Genomic DNA, 17,297 nt, shown 5'->3' on the forward strand with positions numbered 1-17,297 from the left:
CCTTCCCTCTCTCCCTCCTTCCTTCTTTCCTTCCTTCCTTCCTTACCTCCCTCCTTCCTTCTTTCCTTCCTTCCCTCCCTCTCTCCCTCCTTCCTTCCTTCCTTCCCTCCCTCCTTCCTTCTTTCCTTCCTTCCTTCCCTCTCTCCCTCCTTCCTTCCTTCCTTCCCTCCCTCCTTCCTTCTTTCCTTCCTTCCCTCCCTCCCTCCTTCCCTCCTTCCTTCCTTCCTTCCCTCCCTCTCTCCCTCCTTCCTTCTTTCCTTCCTTCCTTCCTTCCCTCTCTCCTTCCTTCTTTCCTTCCTTCCTTCCCTCCCTCCTTCCTTCCTTCCCTCCCTCCTTCCTTCTTTCCTTCCTTCCCTCCCTCCCTCCTCCCCTCCTTCTTTCCCTCCCTCCCTCCCTTTCTCTCCCTGGCCCATCACTGGGTAGCAATGCCTCCCACTGGCAGTTAGAGCAGCCCTATCTTGCAGCTTTGCAACAAGCCTGCCTTTCCTGTTGGCACCTGGGTCACCTGCTTCTTCTAGGCATGCCCTTCTATTAGTTAATTTGTTAGCTTGCTTGAATCACAGTCGAGAACCCTTCAGCTTTGGTTTGCAGCAATAAATTCAACTGACAGCTGAAATTTGGAACGCTCACTTAATATTGATTCTGAATGTAATAACAAGCGACATGACCTTTTGGATGGTGTAAAATATGGCCGCCACAACATCTGTGCCACATTTCTTGCTGTTTAGTAATATGCTAGAACAGCGTGGAGCTGGTATTAAAGCTAAGCTTTATTATGAGGGAGATCACTCCCTCTCTCTGGCTGCATTAAAAAAATGCTTCCAGCTGCTGGTGTTGATATCGTGTCTAATGCACATTGCTGTTTTCAAGACCTAATTTGCCCTGCAGTAAGAGACAGAAAGATATCTGATGACCAAACAGGAAACAAGGAAGAATAGAAAGGGTGAGGAGAAGCCACAGACACCCCCAAATTCTAAGGGAGCAGAAACAGAGGCAATCTTCCCAGACAGGAAGAAGGGTCTCTGAGAAGATCTCTGAAGTGGGTGCGATTCTCCAGTCTCCACCAGATATTGAATATCTTCTCCTCCTCAGCCCCCGGCGCCCCCCTCCCCATCACAGAGAGGACGATCACCACTAGGCTCTGCCCGGGTACAGCAGCAGCATTCCAATGTAGCGTTTTGCCCTAGGAAATCCTAAACTAATTTTGCTGGGATGTTTGCATCTGATTTACTCGCACTGCTTTTCTTTGAAGTCTCCGTATCTTTTAAGCATTCCCCAAGTAGGCAGAACATCAATTTATGCACTTTTTAAAAAATCCAATTTAAGCAGGTTAAAAATCGTCAAAATAGTAGAAACCACATTTCTCCAACAGAATTTCTAACCATGGATCACTCTCCCCTCCCTCCCCCTCCCCCTCCCTTCCCCTACATACAACAACAACAGAAAGCTAAACTTGAAAGCATTCTATCATTTCAATATATTCCGCGGCTTAGGTTGACTGTCACCCGGCGAAACAGGGAGAATTTAAATCTCTTTATCACAAGAGTTAGATCCTGACTCTGAAACAATACACCAGGCCTTTTCCCAGATGTGCTATTTTGACTCTGTTTGGGCTGAGCCATTTCTGGAAGGAACACGCATAAAGTTTTCAATCCTATTTCTCTGGAGGGAAGAAAAAGAATTAAATCACATTTAAGAGGTCTTCTTCCCTGCGAAAAAATATACTTCAAAATGAAAGACCTGCCAGTAGCTTCAAAGAAGTTAAACATACAGAAAAAAGAGAGAATACTTTTGTCTTTCTGACCAGAGGATACCAATTGCCTTTAACACACAAGCCTGGGCTGCTCTAGGAGTCTAAACATGGGCAGGTGGTGCTCTGTATGTCAGCCACTATCTTACAATATAGCCCTTTTCGTATCAGACCTGCAGAAGAATATGTCTTATACTTGGGAAGTGGTTTTCTTTTTTTTTTTTTTTGATTCAAAGAAAATTCTAGGTCTGGCAGGTGATTGAAAACGTCAGATTTCACCATTCTAGCATATACTGGGAGACTCTGGCCTATACTCTTTCCCCAGGAAAACTTAGAACACCAGCTAGGACACAAATGGACAGGCATTCTACCTTTAAAAAAACTAATCAAGCCACAAGTGTGATTCCTGAAGGTCAGACAAAGGACAAAAAGCAAGCTCACCAAAGTGGCATCCTCAGAGGTGACTGGCTTGACTGTCCTTATCTGTAATCTCTGCCAGTTTTTCCCTTATTAGACTCCAGCCATTATTAGGATATTTGGTTGATCTATTATCTGTCCAGGGGATATTCATCTTAGGTGTGTTCAGAAATGCCGGAGGTCACTCTTGTATTCCAGGGAGCAAACATTTATTCCTGCTCATTATTCCTGTATCAGAGCCTGGGTAAAATAGGATTGGATTCCTTCACTGACCCAAGTCTGTGCCAGATGGAGAGAATGCCGCCTTCATCTCAGGAAGAACCAGAAGCCTTCACAGAAAGGAGGAGGTTTGGGGTCGCAAGGTAAGACCGTCCCCCGTGATCAGACCCCAGGAGCCTTAGAAAGCCGATTTCCCACTCAGGCATTCCAACGCCAGGTCCGCCATTAAACAGCAAAGGGCCAAATGGCCCTGAGTTAGAAGGGCCAGGAAGGTGGAAGCCAGACCCAGTTAATCAAAAGCATTTCGGCCCTATGATGAGATGTTTGGCTCCGAGTGCAGAATGAATCAATCCTCACACTTGGCAAGCAATAATTAATTCCAGCAGTGTATCACTCATCTGTGCAGCCAGTGACTGCCCCACAAATAGAGATCTTACCAAGCATTCCCTGGTGAAATCAGACCAGCAGACCATCCGAGGCCATCAGACACAGCCATATGCTCACAGCTCAGCAAGGCCGGGCACAAGGCAGCCATCTATGGATTGAGATGTAAACTGCCCAGAAAATAGTTCAGTCGTAGAGGTTGAAAGCCACCGGCTGATCTCAATTCTCATCAAGAAGGCCAGGCCAACACACAAGCAGAGCTGCGCAACCCAGCAAACGCCGACTCCTCTTCCAACAGGCCAGGGTCCTCCTCTGCCTTTCGACCCGGTACCTACCGCTCCTCTCGGATCCTGGGGTAACTTTGCGGATGGCACACTGGGAGACCCACGCGGGGGCCAGATGACTGAGAAAAGAGCACACACCCCAGGGCAAGGCAGGGCTCAAACCCAATCTGAGTCTATGAATATTATGAGCCACGACGTTATCATGCTGCAGCAATTACCAAGCTTTCACACATAAAAGAGAGTGTTTTCTTCAGTGCTGGGTTAATCCGGCAAGTGTTTAGCTTCAAAGCAAAAGTTGAGAAGGATAAAAGGAGGGAGAAAGAGAGACAGAGAGGAGACACACAGAAAGAAAAAGAAAGACACAGACAGAGAGGAGAGAGAGCCTCACTGATGTAGGTTTACAAAGTAGTTCAACTCTTCTTCTGTTTTTAGTGAACTTTAGGAGATTAATTTCCTAGGAGAATCTTGGCTCTCTGACCACCAGTGAGGCTTCTGTGAACTGCCAGCAGTTAGCTCGGTTCCTTTCCGAGACAAAGAAAGCCAAGGCTTAATTGCTGCCAGAGACTCTAGAACAAGCTCACAGACGCCGGATGGCGGCTTGGTGTGTGGCATGAGTCAGGACTCCACGCCAATCTTAGAGATGAACTTTAGTGAGAAAGCCCAATACGGTAGCTCCAAGTTCAAGGTCAGATCTCACACTTGCCTTCCGGGGTCAAGTTCAAGGTCAGATCTCACACTTGCCTTCCGGGTCGGGACTGATGAGCTGACTACCTTAAGTCTGCCCGTGCCAAAGCATCTGGAAAGAAGATGTCCGTGGCAACCACAGCCACCCCGAGATGGGCAGAAGAGGCCAGCACAAAGCCGCACATGGAGGTGGAGCGCCCTGGTTGTGTTTCCAGGCCCATCCGCAGCGCTTCTCTGACTTCATTACGCAGTGTGGTAAGGGCTGAGACCACTAGTCGGGAGAGGTCATTTCTGGCTTTACAGGATAAACTAGTCAGAGAGAGAGAGAGAGAGAGAGAGAGAGAGTGTATGTGTATGTGTGTGTGTGTGTGTGTGTGTATAACAGGAGACAGTATGGCTCTGACGGCTTTGAGTTTCCCACAAAGACACACTACCATCAAATCGTGATTCTAATGAGCACCGCCCTGCAGTCGCTAGAAAAACAATCCCGCCGAATCCAACTGGAGACTTGTATGGAGCCGTAGCCATCCGCTCAGCATCCTGGGTACGCTAGCCATCATCCTACACACCAGCCCTCACTGGCCCCTCCTAGAGCTGGTAGGCCACTGCCTAGGAATTAGTATTCAAGCTCCACCGCCTCTCTGCATGTCCCATGCTAAATACATATTTTAATTGAGCCCAAGAGTGTGGACTCACAGACAGCAGTACAGACGAAAAATCACTAGGAAAAAAAAATGGCAGGCAGAAGCAGCCTTTTACCTTTGGATGGGATATGATGTATACAAAGCATCAAATAATATTTTTTTTCTCCTGTTAGGGAAAAGCCTGAGGCGAGAAAAACCTGCTCAGCTTTTTAAGTGATAACTAGGCAAAACAGAAAAGAAAAAGTAGAAGAAAAAAATTAGTGTTTCTTATTCTTCAGAAAACGGAAAGTCCTATCAATCCAGGGGATAGGTCACCTGAAGCAGATGAAATCTATTGCCTGTGGGTTATGGTTTTATTTTCTTCCTGGGTGATACTGACATGTGAACATGATCATTCTCCAGTGAAAAGCTTCTAATGGCCAGAATAATGTTAAGCCAGGGTTCCACCCCACCCAGACAGGGGGTGTCCCCTGGAAGGAGCAGCTCACTGGTTGCCAAGCAACCTCTCTTACCTCTGATGAACAGACCAAGTACCTCCAATCCCTTTTCTAGACACAGAAATCCGCACCCCCCACACCAATCAGTTCATCTCCACCGTAATTCCACTGCATCTCTATGCACTCAAACAATAATCATGTACATTTTTCTTTATCTTTTTCTATAATGTCCTGACTTGAATTCTGTACTGTCCCCGAGCTTTTGTGCTCGAGGCTAGCACTCTACCGCTTGGACCACAGCTCTACTTCTGGCTAAGACTCTCACTGACTTTCCTGTCCCAGGCTGGCTTTGAACTAGTGTGAGCCTCGGATCTCAGCCTCCTGACTAGCTGTGATTACAGGCGTGAACCACGGGTGTCCTGCAGATGCGGTCATTTTTATGGAAATACTACGTGCAGCCCACTGGTGATAGAAACGCTCTGTATTTATTGGGCCGTTGCTTTAAGGCCCCTGTAGGACAGATGCTCACGTTGATGATGGTCTTTACCACCCCAAAAACCTCAGAGGCTGGCGTGATGGTGTCTCCTCTCCCACTGCGTAGAAGAGAATCTTGAGGCTGAAGAGTTAAGTTCGCTATAGGGACCCCTGGTGGCTTCCACCTGTGGGCCGACCGCCATTTTCTGCTCATTTCCAACTCTTACAGCTCAGTCCCTTGTAGAACCCCCCCCCCCCACTCCTCCCTTGCAAATAAATAAAACAAGACTTTCACGGGCTCTGATGGCTTCCCAGGAAGCCCACGCGTGGCCCTGCTACAGGTCATTTGGTGGTAGATGGAGCGTTGGCTCACCACAGACGTTTCCTTAATAATCTACCGTTATTTTCTTGACATACCGGGGCCGTCATGCGGAATGCCAATAAAACCCCCCAGATTTCTTTTTTCCAAGGACGACGGTGATGACGATCTGTTCTTAAAATAAACCTCAACCTTTCTAACCTTCCCAGTGGTCTTTCCCGGCCAGTGGGAGGCCCCCTGGTCTGCTTAGGCGGCAGCAGGGAGGAAGAGGAGAGGGAGCGCCCAGGCTCCGCCGTGTTTGTGTTTTGGACGCAGGGTTCTCTAGCTTGGATAATAAATCATTACAATGAATGTCAACACCGTGCTGGGGGGGGTAGGAAGGGGAAGGGGAGGGGCTGCTCCTGGTGTATGCTAATGAAGGCCTCGCATGCCTAATGAGGAAGAGCAGGGACAGGTCCTGCCAAGTGGCAGCTAGTGGGGGCCCGGGGCCAGGAGAGCCAGGCCAGCCAGGCCGTGGACCAGGGCCTCATGTCAATGAGACCTCAAGCTAAGCACCTCTGCCTGTAACAGGGATTTCCACCGTCTACAAGAGCCGTCTGTTTGGCGGCCTTCACCTCTAAAACCTAGGCCAAGATGCACGGACTCTCTGCCTCTCTGCTGCTGTCTGAATGCTAGACGCGAGTCCCGATCGTCCTGGGGTGATTCAGGAGGCCCGGGGGGGCTGGTGGCTCATCCTTGCAATCCTAGCTACTTGGGTGGATCATAGTTCCACGTCAGTATAAAGAAAAGCTACTGAGACCCTCGTCTCCATAAACACGCTAGACAGGGCGGTGAGCGCCTTCCACCTGAGCCGGGCAGGTGTACACGGGAGACGGCCGTGGAAGGCCCGGCAGACACACAAGGCTGGAGCTATCAAAATCACGGGGGCCCAGACAGGGTGGGACACGATGCTAGCTGTAGAGAGACTGCCTTGAGTTCAAGCTCCACCAGGAACAGAACGAAGCATCTCCCAAACCACACAGATTTAATTCTATTTTTTTGATCATTGTTTTGAGCTCTGACAGCACAAAGTAGATCTTTCCGGTCATTTCTGGTTGCTCGGAGTACTGTCCTTAAGGACAGACATCCTGTTCGGGAGCACAAAGCCTTATTATCATCAGGTGTCTGCAGAGCTCTGTTAACGGTCCAGACCCAAACTCCAAGCTTGCTGCTCAGGGGGTCCGCCTCACACCCAGGGTCCAGTCTCTCCCTCTGCCACCCCGGTTTCCTGAGACTAGAAGCCCACCCCATCTCTGCTGCACCGTCCGGCTTATTTCACACATGGCGTAACACCTTGAAGAGCCGGTCACGTGGCAGTACCCATCAGAACTTCCCTCCTTTTCTCACTTCCAAGGTGGTGATTAAATCTGTCTTCACAAGAGGGTGCCAGGCATCAATTCTTACAGGGACCTAATCTGGAAGCAGAATGGGACCCTAGGGCAATTCTATGCTGAATTTAGAATGGCTGTGCCCTTCCTTTCCTTTCCCTTCCCTTCCCTTCCCTCTCTCCCTCCCTTCCTTCCTTCCTTCCTTCCTTCCTTCCTTCCTTCCTTCCTTCCTTCCTTCCTTTCTTCCTCCCTCCCTTCCTTCCTTCCTTTTCCTTCCTCCCTCCCTCCCTCCCTTCCTTCCTTCCTTCCTCCCTCCCTTTCTTCCTTCCTTCCTTCCTTCCTTCCTTCCTTCCTTCCTTTCTTCCTCCCTCCCTTCCTTCCTTCCTTTCTTCCTTCCTCCCTCCCTCCCTCCCTTCCTTCCTTCCTTCCTCCCTCCCTTTCTTCCTTCCTTCCCTTCCTTCCTTCCTTCCTCCCTTCCTCACTTCCTCCATTCCTTCCTTCCTCCCTCCCTCCTTCCCTTCCTCCCTTCCTCCCTTCCTTCCTTCCTTCTTTCCTTCCTTCCTTCCTTCTTCCTCCCCCTTCTCCTTCTCTTCCTCCTCCTCCTTTGGGCGTACTGGGATTTGAACTCAGGGCCTCATGCTTGCTCAGCTGGTCTTCTTGCCTGAGTTACACCTCCACCCTTGTGGGGTTTTTATTGTTGTTTTTCTTTTTTCTTGTTATTTTGTTTTGTTTTGTTTTTTTTGGGGTCCGGTTGTGGGCCTGAACTCTGGGCCTGAGCGCTGTCCCTCAGCTCTTCAGCTCAAGGCTAGCGCTCTACCGCTTGAGCCACAGCGCCACTTCCGGCTTTTTTCCTTTTTCTTATGTGGTGCTGAGGAATCGAACCCAGGGCCTCATGCATGCAAGGCACGCGCTCTACCCCTGAGCCGCCTTCCCAGCCCTCTTCTTGTTATTTTGGAGACATGGTCTCCTGGACACTTCTGGCCCAGGCTGACTTTGAACCATGCTCTTCCAGGTCTCAGTCTCCTGAGTAGCTGGGATTACAGGCGTGAGCCCTGGTACCCGTGCCTACCACACTGTTTACTACAGACACCGCACAACTTTGTATTTCTGCCAACCATGCACAAGTATTCTCCACGTCCTCACCAACGCCATTTCTCCTTTAAAATTGTGTGCATGTGTGTGTGAGTGATAAAAGTCATCCTAATGGGTGGGAAAGGTGCATTTAGACACGAAAACCCTCTCGTGGCTTCTAATGGCACTCAGAATAAAATAACCACCCGTGTTGGCCCTGTGTGACCTGCCTCTGCGGAAACCCCATCCCATCTCCTCCTCGGCTTTTGCAAGGCACGGTCAGTCCTGCTCAGTTCTTGAAACCTGTCGTGGCGAACACTAATCCCCCCTCTACGTTTGAGGCCTTGTCAACAACGATATTTGTGGCTCACCCATTTCTTACACTTCCTTTCCCTGCATCTCTCTTGTGTGTGGGGAAAGCCCTGGCCTTGTTGCTCACTGTCACAACAGTATTTGCGTCTCCTCGGGGCCTAGTGAGGAGCCTGGTGCACACAGTAGGCCTTTGGCACACAGTAGGTCTCTGGTGACTAGCAATTCAATTCACCGCACGAGTGATTTACAGAAACATACAGGCCTGTGCCCAGAACATGCAGGCTCTATCTCACCTGGCTCAGTTCTGAGAAAAGACCGGAAAGAATATGTCTGGCAGGCTCTGTGAATCTTTTGGCCTGAAGAAAAAGAAAGGAAAAAAAAAACCCACCCCACACATCTCAATAACAATGGGATCAATTCTGACATTAACACGAATATTACAAAAGCCCAAGAGGTGCATTTACATTCGCCAGGCTCGGCGGTAGATAATATAAAAGCTCTTACTTGTTCTCCAGAAACAAGAAACTTTCATTTATAGCTTCCCAGCTCTTGCTAAGCCAGCCCATTAGGCCAAAATATTGCATTTTACATAGGAGACGAGGCTGTAGAAGAGAATGATGTAACACTTAGGCACAGAACCAGCTGGCAGATTGAACACTGAAATCCCCTTTATGGAGGTGTCACAAATCCAGGCCGCCAAGCTTTTCTGCCACAGATTCCCGCCTGGTGCTCCTCACAGCTAGACGGGAGAAGAGATGCAGGGGGCACACCCCTGTATTTACATACCCAACTCATTTGTAAACCGGAAAGAGACACATCCTCGCTTTTGCCCGGGAGGTAAATGTTTACTCAGAGAGGTGATGGGTGACATTGACAGTCCTGTCACTCCCCTCCCCTCCGGTAAGTGCTGCAGGGGGTTCAGCTCAGGTCTTTCCTCTCTCTGTGAGCCCAGCGGTATGCATACCCTCCGGGTCTCCATTTGAATAACTTTCCCCTTCGAGGTGAGAAATAGCTCCAGTTGCCAATAGAAAGAACAGCCAGATCAGAGTCTTTCATCTCCCTTAGCTCCCCGCAGACCCTACAAGTGGGGTCTTGGGGGGGGTCTCGCTGGAGTGTGCTTGGGTATGGACCTCCTCTCCAGCATGGCAAGTTGCACACCCCTCCCCGCCCCCAGCTCTATCCATCAGGCCCCAGAAGCCTGACTGGCTGGTGAAGAGGGCGGCTGGGAGGTCTCCTCCCAGGCAGGTAGCAAAGGCGTATTCATCCAGAGACCAGAAACGCGCATCTCTCAGGAGAAGTTAAGATCTGGACTGAGCCACAGAGCACAGACAGCAGCCCGCGGCTTCAACCCGGGGTTTCTGCAGTGGGAGGAGACCTCTGCCAGCTCCCAGATTTTTACCCCTGCGTGATTTCCCCCCGCCCCTCCACCCCCCTTCTGGCCACAGCTGAAATAATATTCAGTGGAGAACTTTTCAGCCTGGCTGGCTGGCTGCCAGATCTGGCCTGAAGATGTCTACACTAAAAAGCCCAAATAGAAAGAGATGCATAGTGGACGCTTAGCAGGAAAAGCGCAGAGACACCTGTCCTGTATCGATTGCGACACCCTGAGATGTTTTCCCGCGGAGAAAGCTGGGATTTCCAAAGCCTGGCTTGCCAGTTTACTCCTGGCCTTCTTTGTCAGGATGAAAGAATGTGTGTGTGGAGGGAGAGGGGAGGGTAGAGAAGGAGAGGAGAGAGAGAGAAAGAGAGACAGAGAGAGACATGCTCCTGTACATGAGTGCTTTCCAGGCTCCACAAGTTGGAAGGCCAGAGGAAGAGCTTCATGAAAGCACACAGAGGATTTAAAGAGAGGGGGAAGTTCAACCTTCCAGGGGTGAAACATTCTAGGCATCCAAATAAACGCATGGGATGTTAGAAGCCCTGCCACCATTTGTTGTGGATAAAAAGGCCGGGCTGGTGATGGAATGATCAGAACCTCTCCACGCCCCCCCCAAAAAAAAAAAAACCAAAAAGCAAAAGGAATGTGAGCTTGACTTTGGCCATTCATGATGCACATGGGAAGCCACGTGCTCATGAGGAGAAGTCCTTCTCTTTCCCTGTCCCATCTCCCATCACATCCGAAAATGATGATAACCTCCATTCAGCCTGCCTGGCCCTTGCCTGGTGTCAGCCTAGGGATGCCTGACAGCTGCTGATCGCGGTGATTTCCAAGCTCTGGGAACTGGGAAAAGCTCCCTGGAAGACGTTTTCTGTGGGCCATGTAAGTAAGATGTAAGGGGGGGGTAGGGTAGAAAAGGTCAGGCTGGGCAGCACGGCACAGAGAGCCAGGAGGAGCTGTTCCCGGAGACGGTTCTGGGGATCCCGTTGCTGTGAAGCTCTTGTGTATGAGCCTGGCACGGGCTGCCTTCCGCAGACAAGACAGTGCAGGCGTGGAGGATTCCAGTGCCAGCCCTGGGTGAGTGTGCGCTGGACTGGTTTCTGGAATTGCTCAGCAGGGAGAAGTCAGGCCAGAGAGAAAATGGGAACAGAGAATTTATAAGCCGGATAATCAGCGGTGATGGGAAAGGAATACGGGCAGGAAGAGGACAAGAAGGGCCCGACAGTCCAACTGGAATCTGTAAAAACCCTTGCACGGTAGCCGCTCTCCAGCCCCTCTGGGGACCGGAGGTGGACGCCTCTGAATAATTCTTCTAGTAACAACTGCAGGAGGATTTGGAATTGCCTTGCAACCAACGTCTGTGGAACTTAATGAAGCATCTTCTCCTTTTTTTTTTTTTCCTTTTCTTCTTTAAACTGGGTCAAACAAAGGGAGAAAACACCCTGAATGCCAATTTTGGCTCCTTCACAATCCACTGACAAAGAGTTGTGGCAGACAATGTGTAAAAGCCCCGGCCTGGGGCCAGAGCGCAGGGTGAACCAGCACAGCCACAGCCTTCTCGAAGCCCAGAGATCAGTACCAGGAGAATATCTGAAATGGCTTTTTACCCAGCGCCTTGCCATCCCCAACTGACAGCCAGAACCCTGGGTCTCTCACACGGGCCAAATAAATGCAGGAAGGAACAAACAACTCTGGGAAAACAACTGCCCACCATGACCCCTGCCTGTCTTGCGTGACCTTTCCTTACATTTCTTCTACCTGATGAAGAAGCATGATACTTTACCCAGAAGAAACCAGTGATCCGATCTAGCTAAGTCCTCCTGTACCATAGCAAGGACGGGGGGGGGAGACTGACAGAGAGAGATAGAGAGAGACAGAGAGAGACAGAGACAGAGAGACAGAAACAGAGACAGAGAGACAGAGACAGACAGAGAGACAGAGACAGACAGAGAAACAGAGACAGAGAGAGAAACAGAGACAGAGAGAGAGAGAGGAGAGTGTCTCTAAGCTAGGCAGGAAGAGATTATTATTTTTTCCTAAAAAGCCAGGTATGTGTTAGCTCACTAGCACAGGAGTTGTGTAGGTGTAGGAGTATGTTTCTAGGTGTGCATGCATGAGAGACAGAGAGAGAGAGAGACAGAGACAGACAGAGACAGACAGAGAGACAGAGACAGAAAGACAGACAGACAGACAGACAGACAGACAGAGAATGAAAATGAGCCACTTTGACTTCAACCCAAAAAATCCATCTGAGACCCAAAATCAATGAGCTCTTCAGGCCAGCCTGGTGTTTTTACATGTGCTTACTTCTCTCCAATCAGGGACTGGCTCTCATTTTTCATGTTCTCAATTCTCTCCAATCAGGGAGTGACTCCTACTTTGCATGTGCTTAATTCTCTCCAATCAAGGACTAGCTCCTGTTTCACTTGTGCTCAATTCTCTCCAATCAGGGCCTGGCTCCTGTGGCACTCACGGGTCCCTGGAGGAGATCTTCAATGTTGATGAGACTTTTCCGGGTGATTTCACTGCCAGGTGCGGTCTTTCTGCTATGCCCCCTTGGATCTCTAGCGGACATGATAATTTCTAGAAGCATCCTTGCTGGGGGAGGAGGTGGTGAAGACACAAGATTTCCAACCAGAGACTCTTGTTTCCTACTGACTACTAAAAAGAAGAAAGTAGAGCTGTGTCTCCACTTGTGCGCTACCCTTGAATAGAAAAGCTAAGGAGCAGTGCTCACACCCTGAGTTCAAGCCCGAGTATCAGCACCGAAAAAAGTCACATTGATTGGTTATAAAGACAAAACTATTTCTGTAGCATTTTCCATATGATTTAGGATGAATTTGCCTTTGACCAGCCAGCCATATTTCCCCAAGATTGAGAAACAGCACTGATTGAGCTTTTGCTTTGTGGAGTTAGAGAACTACTCGCTCATTCATTCAGCAAGATACTGGCAGAGAGCTGAGCACATACCAGGCTCTGGGTTCACGGAATAAATCAGTGCAAAACACACCCCGTTCCCACCCCGGTGAGTTTATATGTTGGTGGGTGGGCCGCTAGCTGACATTTCTAGTGAAAGCCAAAGAGGAAACGAGGAGAAAGGGAGCAGGCAGGAAGAGCTATGGAGTCTGCGGTTGGAGGTTAGGGCCAGAATCTAACTCCAAGAGACCGTGTCCAGCGAACCCCATGTTTCCTCCTGTGTTTCGATGCTCTCTGACAGGGAATTAAAATGCTCTCCTGGTCTGACGTAAAGTAACACTAGAGAGTTGTCACCGTCCTGCGCACAGGAGGATGGGGTCAGGGAGGGCCAATTGCACGTTCCGGATAGTTACCAGGTGTACAAGAGGAATAAGTATCTGAAAATCGGGATATCTCCATAGCTCTATATTAATAGATCTCAATCTATATGATATGCGTATATATGTATGTGTCTGTCTATCCATGGATCTGTCTGTCTGTCTGTCTGTAAGCACACAGCCCTTCGGGTCACACTGCAGCTTGGGGGAGGATGTCTTCCACGGGGAACTTGCCAGAACCTTTGTAGACCAGCTCTCCCTTCAGTACGGTTGGACGCATAACCAGGTTATACCACCATCTCTCAACGTTGTTTTGTCTTTTTCTTTTTCCATTGTTTTTTCTGCTGTGGATGGGATGTGGAAAAAGAACTATACAGCTTGTGGGTGGGGAGGGGAGGGAAAAACTGGGGGACAGCGAGGGAAGGGGGTGACAATGCCCCGACAGAAATGCACTCATTGCCTGACTAAGAGAACCGCCACCACGCTGCACATCACCTTTATAACTACATGAGAGTCCATGACCTCCAACCCGGCCAGTCAGCCCAGACCTGGACCTGCACCCTGCCGGAGAGGGGCGCCCGGTCACACCCCAACGCCAGTGGGCGGGCTTCCGGGCACCCCCGAATCCTCCGGTGTGGGCCGTCTCCACGCTGGGCCGTTTGCCCCAGCGCATTCTCCCGCACCGCCCGCTTCCCCATCACCGGGATCGGATGTCTTTATCCTCGTGGGGTTCTGTAACGGTGCACCATTCTCCACGCACATAGTTGGAAGTCCCAGGATGGCCTGGGAGCTGTCCCAAGCCAGGCGCCAAGACGAATCGCACCTCACGTTTACAGCGTGCTGACCGCGTGCCGGCCACGCGGAGCCACGGGACGGGCAGCTGTCCCACGTGCCGAGGCTTCGCACCCAGCTGGTCTTGCTGAGTCTCCACCGTGCTTTACTTGTGCGACGGAGGACGCTGAACCACTGAGGAGTCAAGCACGGACGCGTTAACTTAGAAGCCACCGCGTGGCCGTCCTGCCACTCGAACCCGAGACCCCGAGCTCCTGCTTGTGAGCTGGCTGCCGATGCACGAGGAAAAGACTTCTGTGCTTATAAAGCCCTCGTACCTTGACCCGGCTCCCCATGGGAGATACAGCGCGGCAGAGGGGAGACTCAAGGCCGGGTAGGATCCAAGAGACAAAACTCACTGCTCTCTGTCCTCTTCTCTTGCTGTGGTGGAACCTGACACGCCTGGACGTGAACTCAGATACCCAAGCAGGGTACCGGGCAGAAAGATGGCACCGCGTGTGGTCAGAGGGGGTGGGAACAGGGCTCCAGGGCCTAGGGAAAGCAGGAAGTGGCACACCTGTCTACCCCCAGGGGGTGAACATGGACGACGTGATCTAGGGAGAGACAGCTATTGGAAGATGGTGACTAGAGAAGCAAGCAGCCTTTGCTACCACAGGCAGGAGGCCGCTGGCCGGCCGATCCACCCCCACCCCCCCGCCCCGGCGTCCACCCTGGGCCCTCTGCCTGACATCTTCCCATCGGAGAGGAGAACGCTGCCGTGAAGGCTTCCCAAGACCGTGGAGGACAAACAGAAAGCGTGCGGCGCGGCGCGGCCCCCGACGTGGTAAACTGGGGCAAGCCTTGCCCTCCCGGGGACTCCGTGTCTTCATCATGCTAATGAGACAATTAGACCGCTTGCGATTACACTGCCTTCCAGCTCTGACATTTTAAAGTTTTATGAATCCACCCTCTATCTATTTCCCAAGAGATCTTCAGAATAACTTCAAAAAAAAGAAGAAGAAGAAGGAGAAGAAGAGCCTAAAGTAGGAACGGCGGCCCCCTCCTCCAGCGTGAGTTCCCGAGGTGTCCGCAGGCAGCACCCCAGCTGGCTGCGCGTTGGTGATGGGTGGAGGCAGCCTGGCGGAGGCCCGAGGGCTTTGGCTGTGTCCGAGGGCAGCCAGGACCCAGGGTCTGCAGGGCAGGAGAGGGCTGGTGCCGAGCCTGTCTATCCCGAAAACCCAGGCAAAGGCACCCCTGGGGGGTGTGGGAGCCTCTGTGAGCCCGACCTGACCCCCTGCCTCCAGCTCGCTCAGCCTCCAACCCCTGCTGCTGGTCTCCAGACACAGATGTCCCGCACGGGGCCCTGGGAAATCAGAGGAGAGCTGGAGGAAGGAGGAAGGAGAGGAGGAAGAGGAAAAGGAGGAGGAAGAAGAGGAGGAAAAGGATGAGGAAGAAGAGGAGAAGGAGGAAGAGGAGGAGGAAGCGAAGGAAGAGGAGGAAGAAGAGAAGGGAAAGGAGGAAGAGGGAATGGAGGAAGAGGAGCAGGAGGAAGAGGGGGAGGGGGAGGGGGAGGAGAGGGAGGAGAAAAAGGGGAAGAAGGAAGAGAAGGAGGAGAAAGGGGGAGGAGGAGAGGGGAAAAGGAAGAGGAGGAGGAGCAAGAGGGGGAGAAGGAAGAGGAGGAAGAGGAAGAAAGGGAGAAGGAAGAGGAAGAGGGAGAAGAGGAGGGAGAAGAGGAGGAACTGGGGAGGGGGGAGGAGGAAGGGAGAGAAGGAAGAGGTGGAGGAAGCCCTCAGGAAGGCAAGTGGCAGGTGTGGCCCTGTGGGCACACGTAGGCACCCCCAGCAGAGGTCCCCCACCCCCCCCTCCACCCATCCCCCAGCCCCTCCCCTGGTTTCTTAAAAATCTGCTCAGCACTGAAGCATCAGATAGAAGCAACAAGAAAAACCAAACCCCAAACCCGGTGAACAGAGTGGATCATTTCCTCTCCCTCTCTTACTTTCTTTTTTTGGTGCCTATTTTAGGACTATTTTAGCACAGAGCTAACCCCCGCCCCCCCCTCCCCGGCGGTGGTGGGGGGAAGCCATCGAGTCATATATTTTCAGTAGCGCCCAGAGAACCAACCACGGCAGGCAAGCGCTCTTCTAAAGGTTGGGAACCATGGGGCGAAGGCAGCTGGCTGCCGCTCAACGTCAGGGCCTCTCGGAAGGGCCAAACAGGGTACTTGGCCGCTGTCTGCAGTGCGTAAACACCACTGTAGGTCGATTTTTTTTTTTTATCCCAGGATATACCCGACAACCCTGGTGAGGGAGGGAAGGGGAAAAGAAATTCCCATCCACAGCCTGACAGGCATTAGGAGTGACGGAAGCAGGGATCGCCAAATCCTGGAAGAGAACCGGGGCGTGCAAACTTCACTCCCGAGCCCCCGTCACGGCTGGAGCTCTGGCTGACGGGTTCAAGGCCATCCTGGGGCATCCTGGCCCGCGCACATCTCTGGCTCTGACCCTATGGCTTCCCTCCTCCTCCCCACAGGTAAAGAGGAGGCTGTTGGGTCTGGCTATGAGGCAACCCGGCTTGTGGTTCCAAGCCGGCTAATGTCCACGCTCTTCCTCTACTGTCCCCCTCTTACACTACAAAATTGTCACCGGCTTCCTGCCCGCCATCGGACACCGCCGAGGCCTCTCACTGAGCAGGAAAAACGTGACGGCAAAATGTGCTCTCTCCCCGCTGCTCCCTCTTTCCTCCCTTCCCGGTAGACAGACGCAGCATGGGGTTCCTGAGGAATTAGCGGAGGGAGGACTTCTCTCCCGCTGGCAGCCAAATGCCAGCCTCGGTCCTGCCCATGTAAAGTGCCTGACATTTCTGCAGCTCCCTGGGTTAACATTGCTTGACACGGACTTGCCGAAACCTCTCTGTAAAAAAGGCGTGTGCGTGCATGTGCGTGCATGTGTGTATGTGTGCATGTGTGAGTGTGCAGATGTCTGTTGTTTCCTGGCATCTGTGTGTATAGGTTTTTTTTTTTTTTTGTCTTAATGCATTCTCTTCGGAGCTGACACCTCTCTGCGGTGGCATTTCTACTTGGGCAGAAGTAATTGGTTTCCAAAGGCTGTGAAGCCATCTTTGAAGCCACTGGCCCGTTCCTGGGGAAGGCTGCCAGGAGATGCTCCACTCTCGTTTTCCCTCCAGTAAAACGAGCAGCTCAAACCCGGAAGGACAGGGGGTGATGGACAGTGTGGCACACGCACATTCTCACTACCTGTTAACAAATGACCTTAAAACACTTGTCTCTGAAACCGGGTCACCGGGCCTTCCCGGTCAGTTACCTTTTGGTTGATATCAACAAATCTGCAAGGCACCTTGAGGCACCCCCTCTCCATTCTCGAGGACTCCCTGAGCATGCGCAAAGCAGTGACCGAGCCCGGGCCATTCTAGAACATTCTAACAAGTCACCCTTGTGGGGTGGGGTGGCTGTCCATCACAGACGGCTTTCCATGTC

General features: G+C 51.5%; 1 protein-coding gene across 5 annotated transcripts in view; it reads right to left on the minus strand.

The window, feature by feature from the left end:
• The window catches only part of Tenm2 (teneurin transmembrane protein 2), a 625,307-nt gene that overhangs the window by 276,115 nt on the left and 331,895 nt on the right, over window positions 1-17,297 (minus strand). Inside the window, exon 7 of one of the 5 annotated variants that reach the window (XM_013028656.1) lies at window positions 16,564-16,577. The exons of the other annotated variants lie outside the window; for them this stretch is intronic. Within the exon in view, the coding sequence (XP_012884110.1) occupies window positions 16,564-16,577 (14 nt within the window). The remainder of the gene's footprint in view (window positions 1-16,563; window positions 16,578-17,297) is intronic. 5 annotated transcript variants of the gene reach the window in all.

The sequence above is a fragment of the Dipodomys ordii genome, unplaced genomic scaffold, assembly GCF_000151885.1.
Source record: "Dipodomys ordii isolate 6190 unplaced genomic scaffold, Dord_2.0 Scaffold112, whole genome shotgun sequence".
Lineage (NCBI taxonomy): Eukaryota > Metazoa > Chordata > Mammalia > Rodentia > Heteromyidae > Dipodomys > Dipodomys ordii.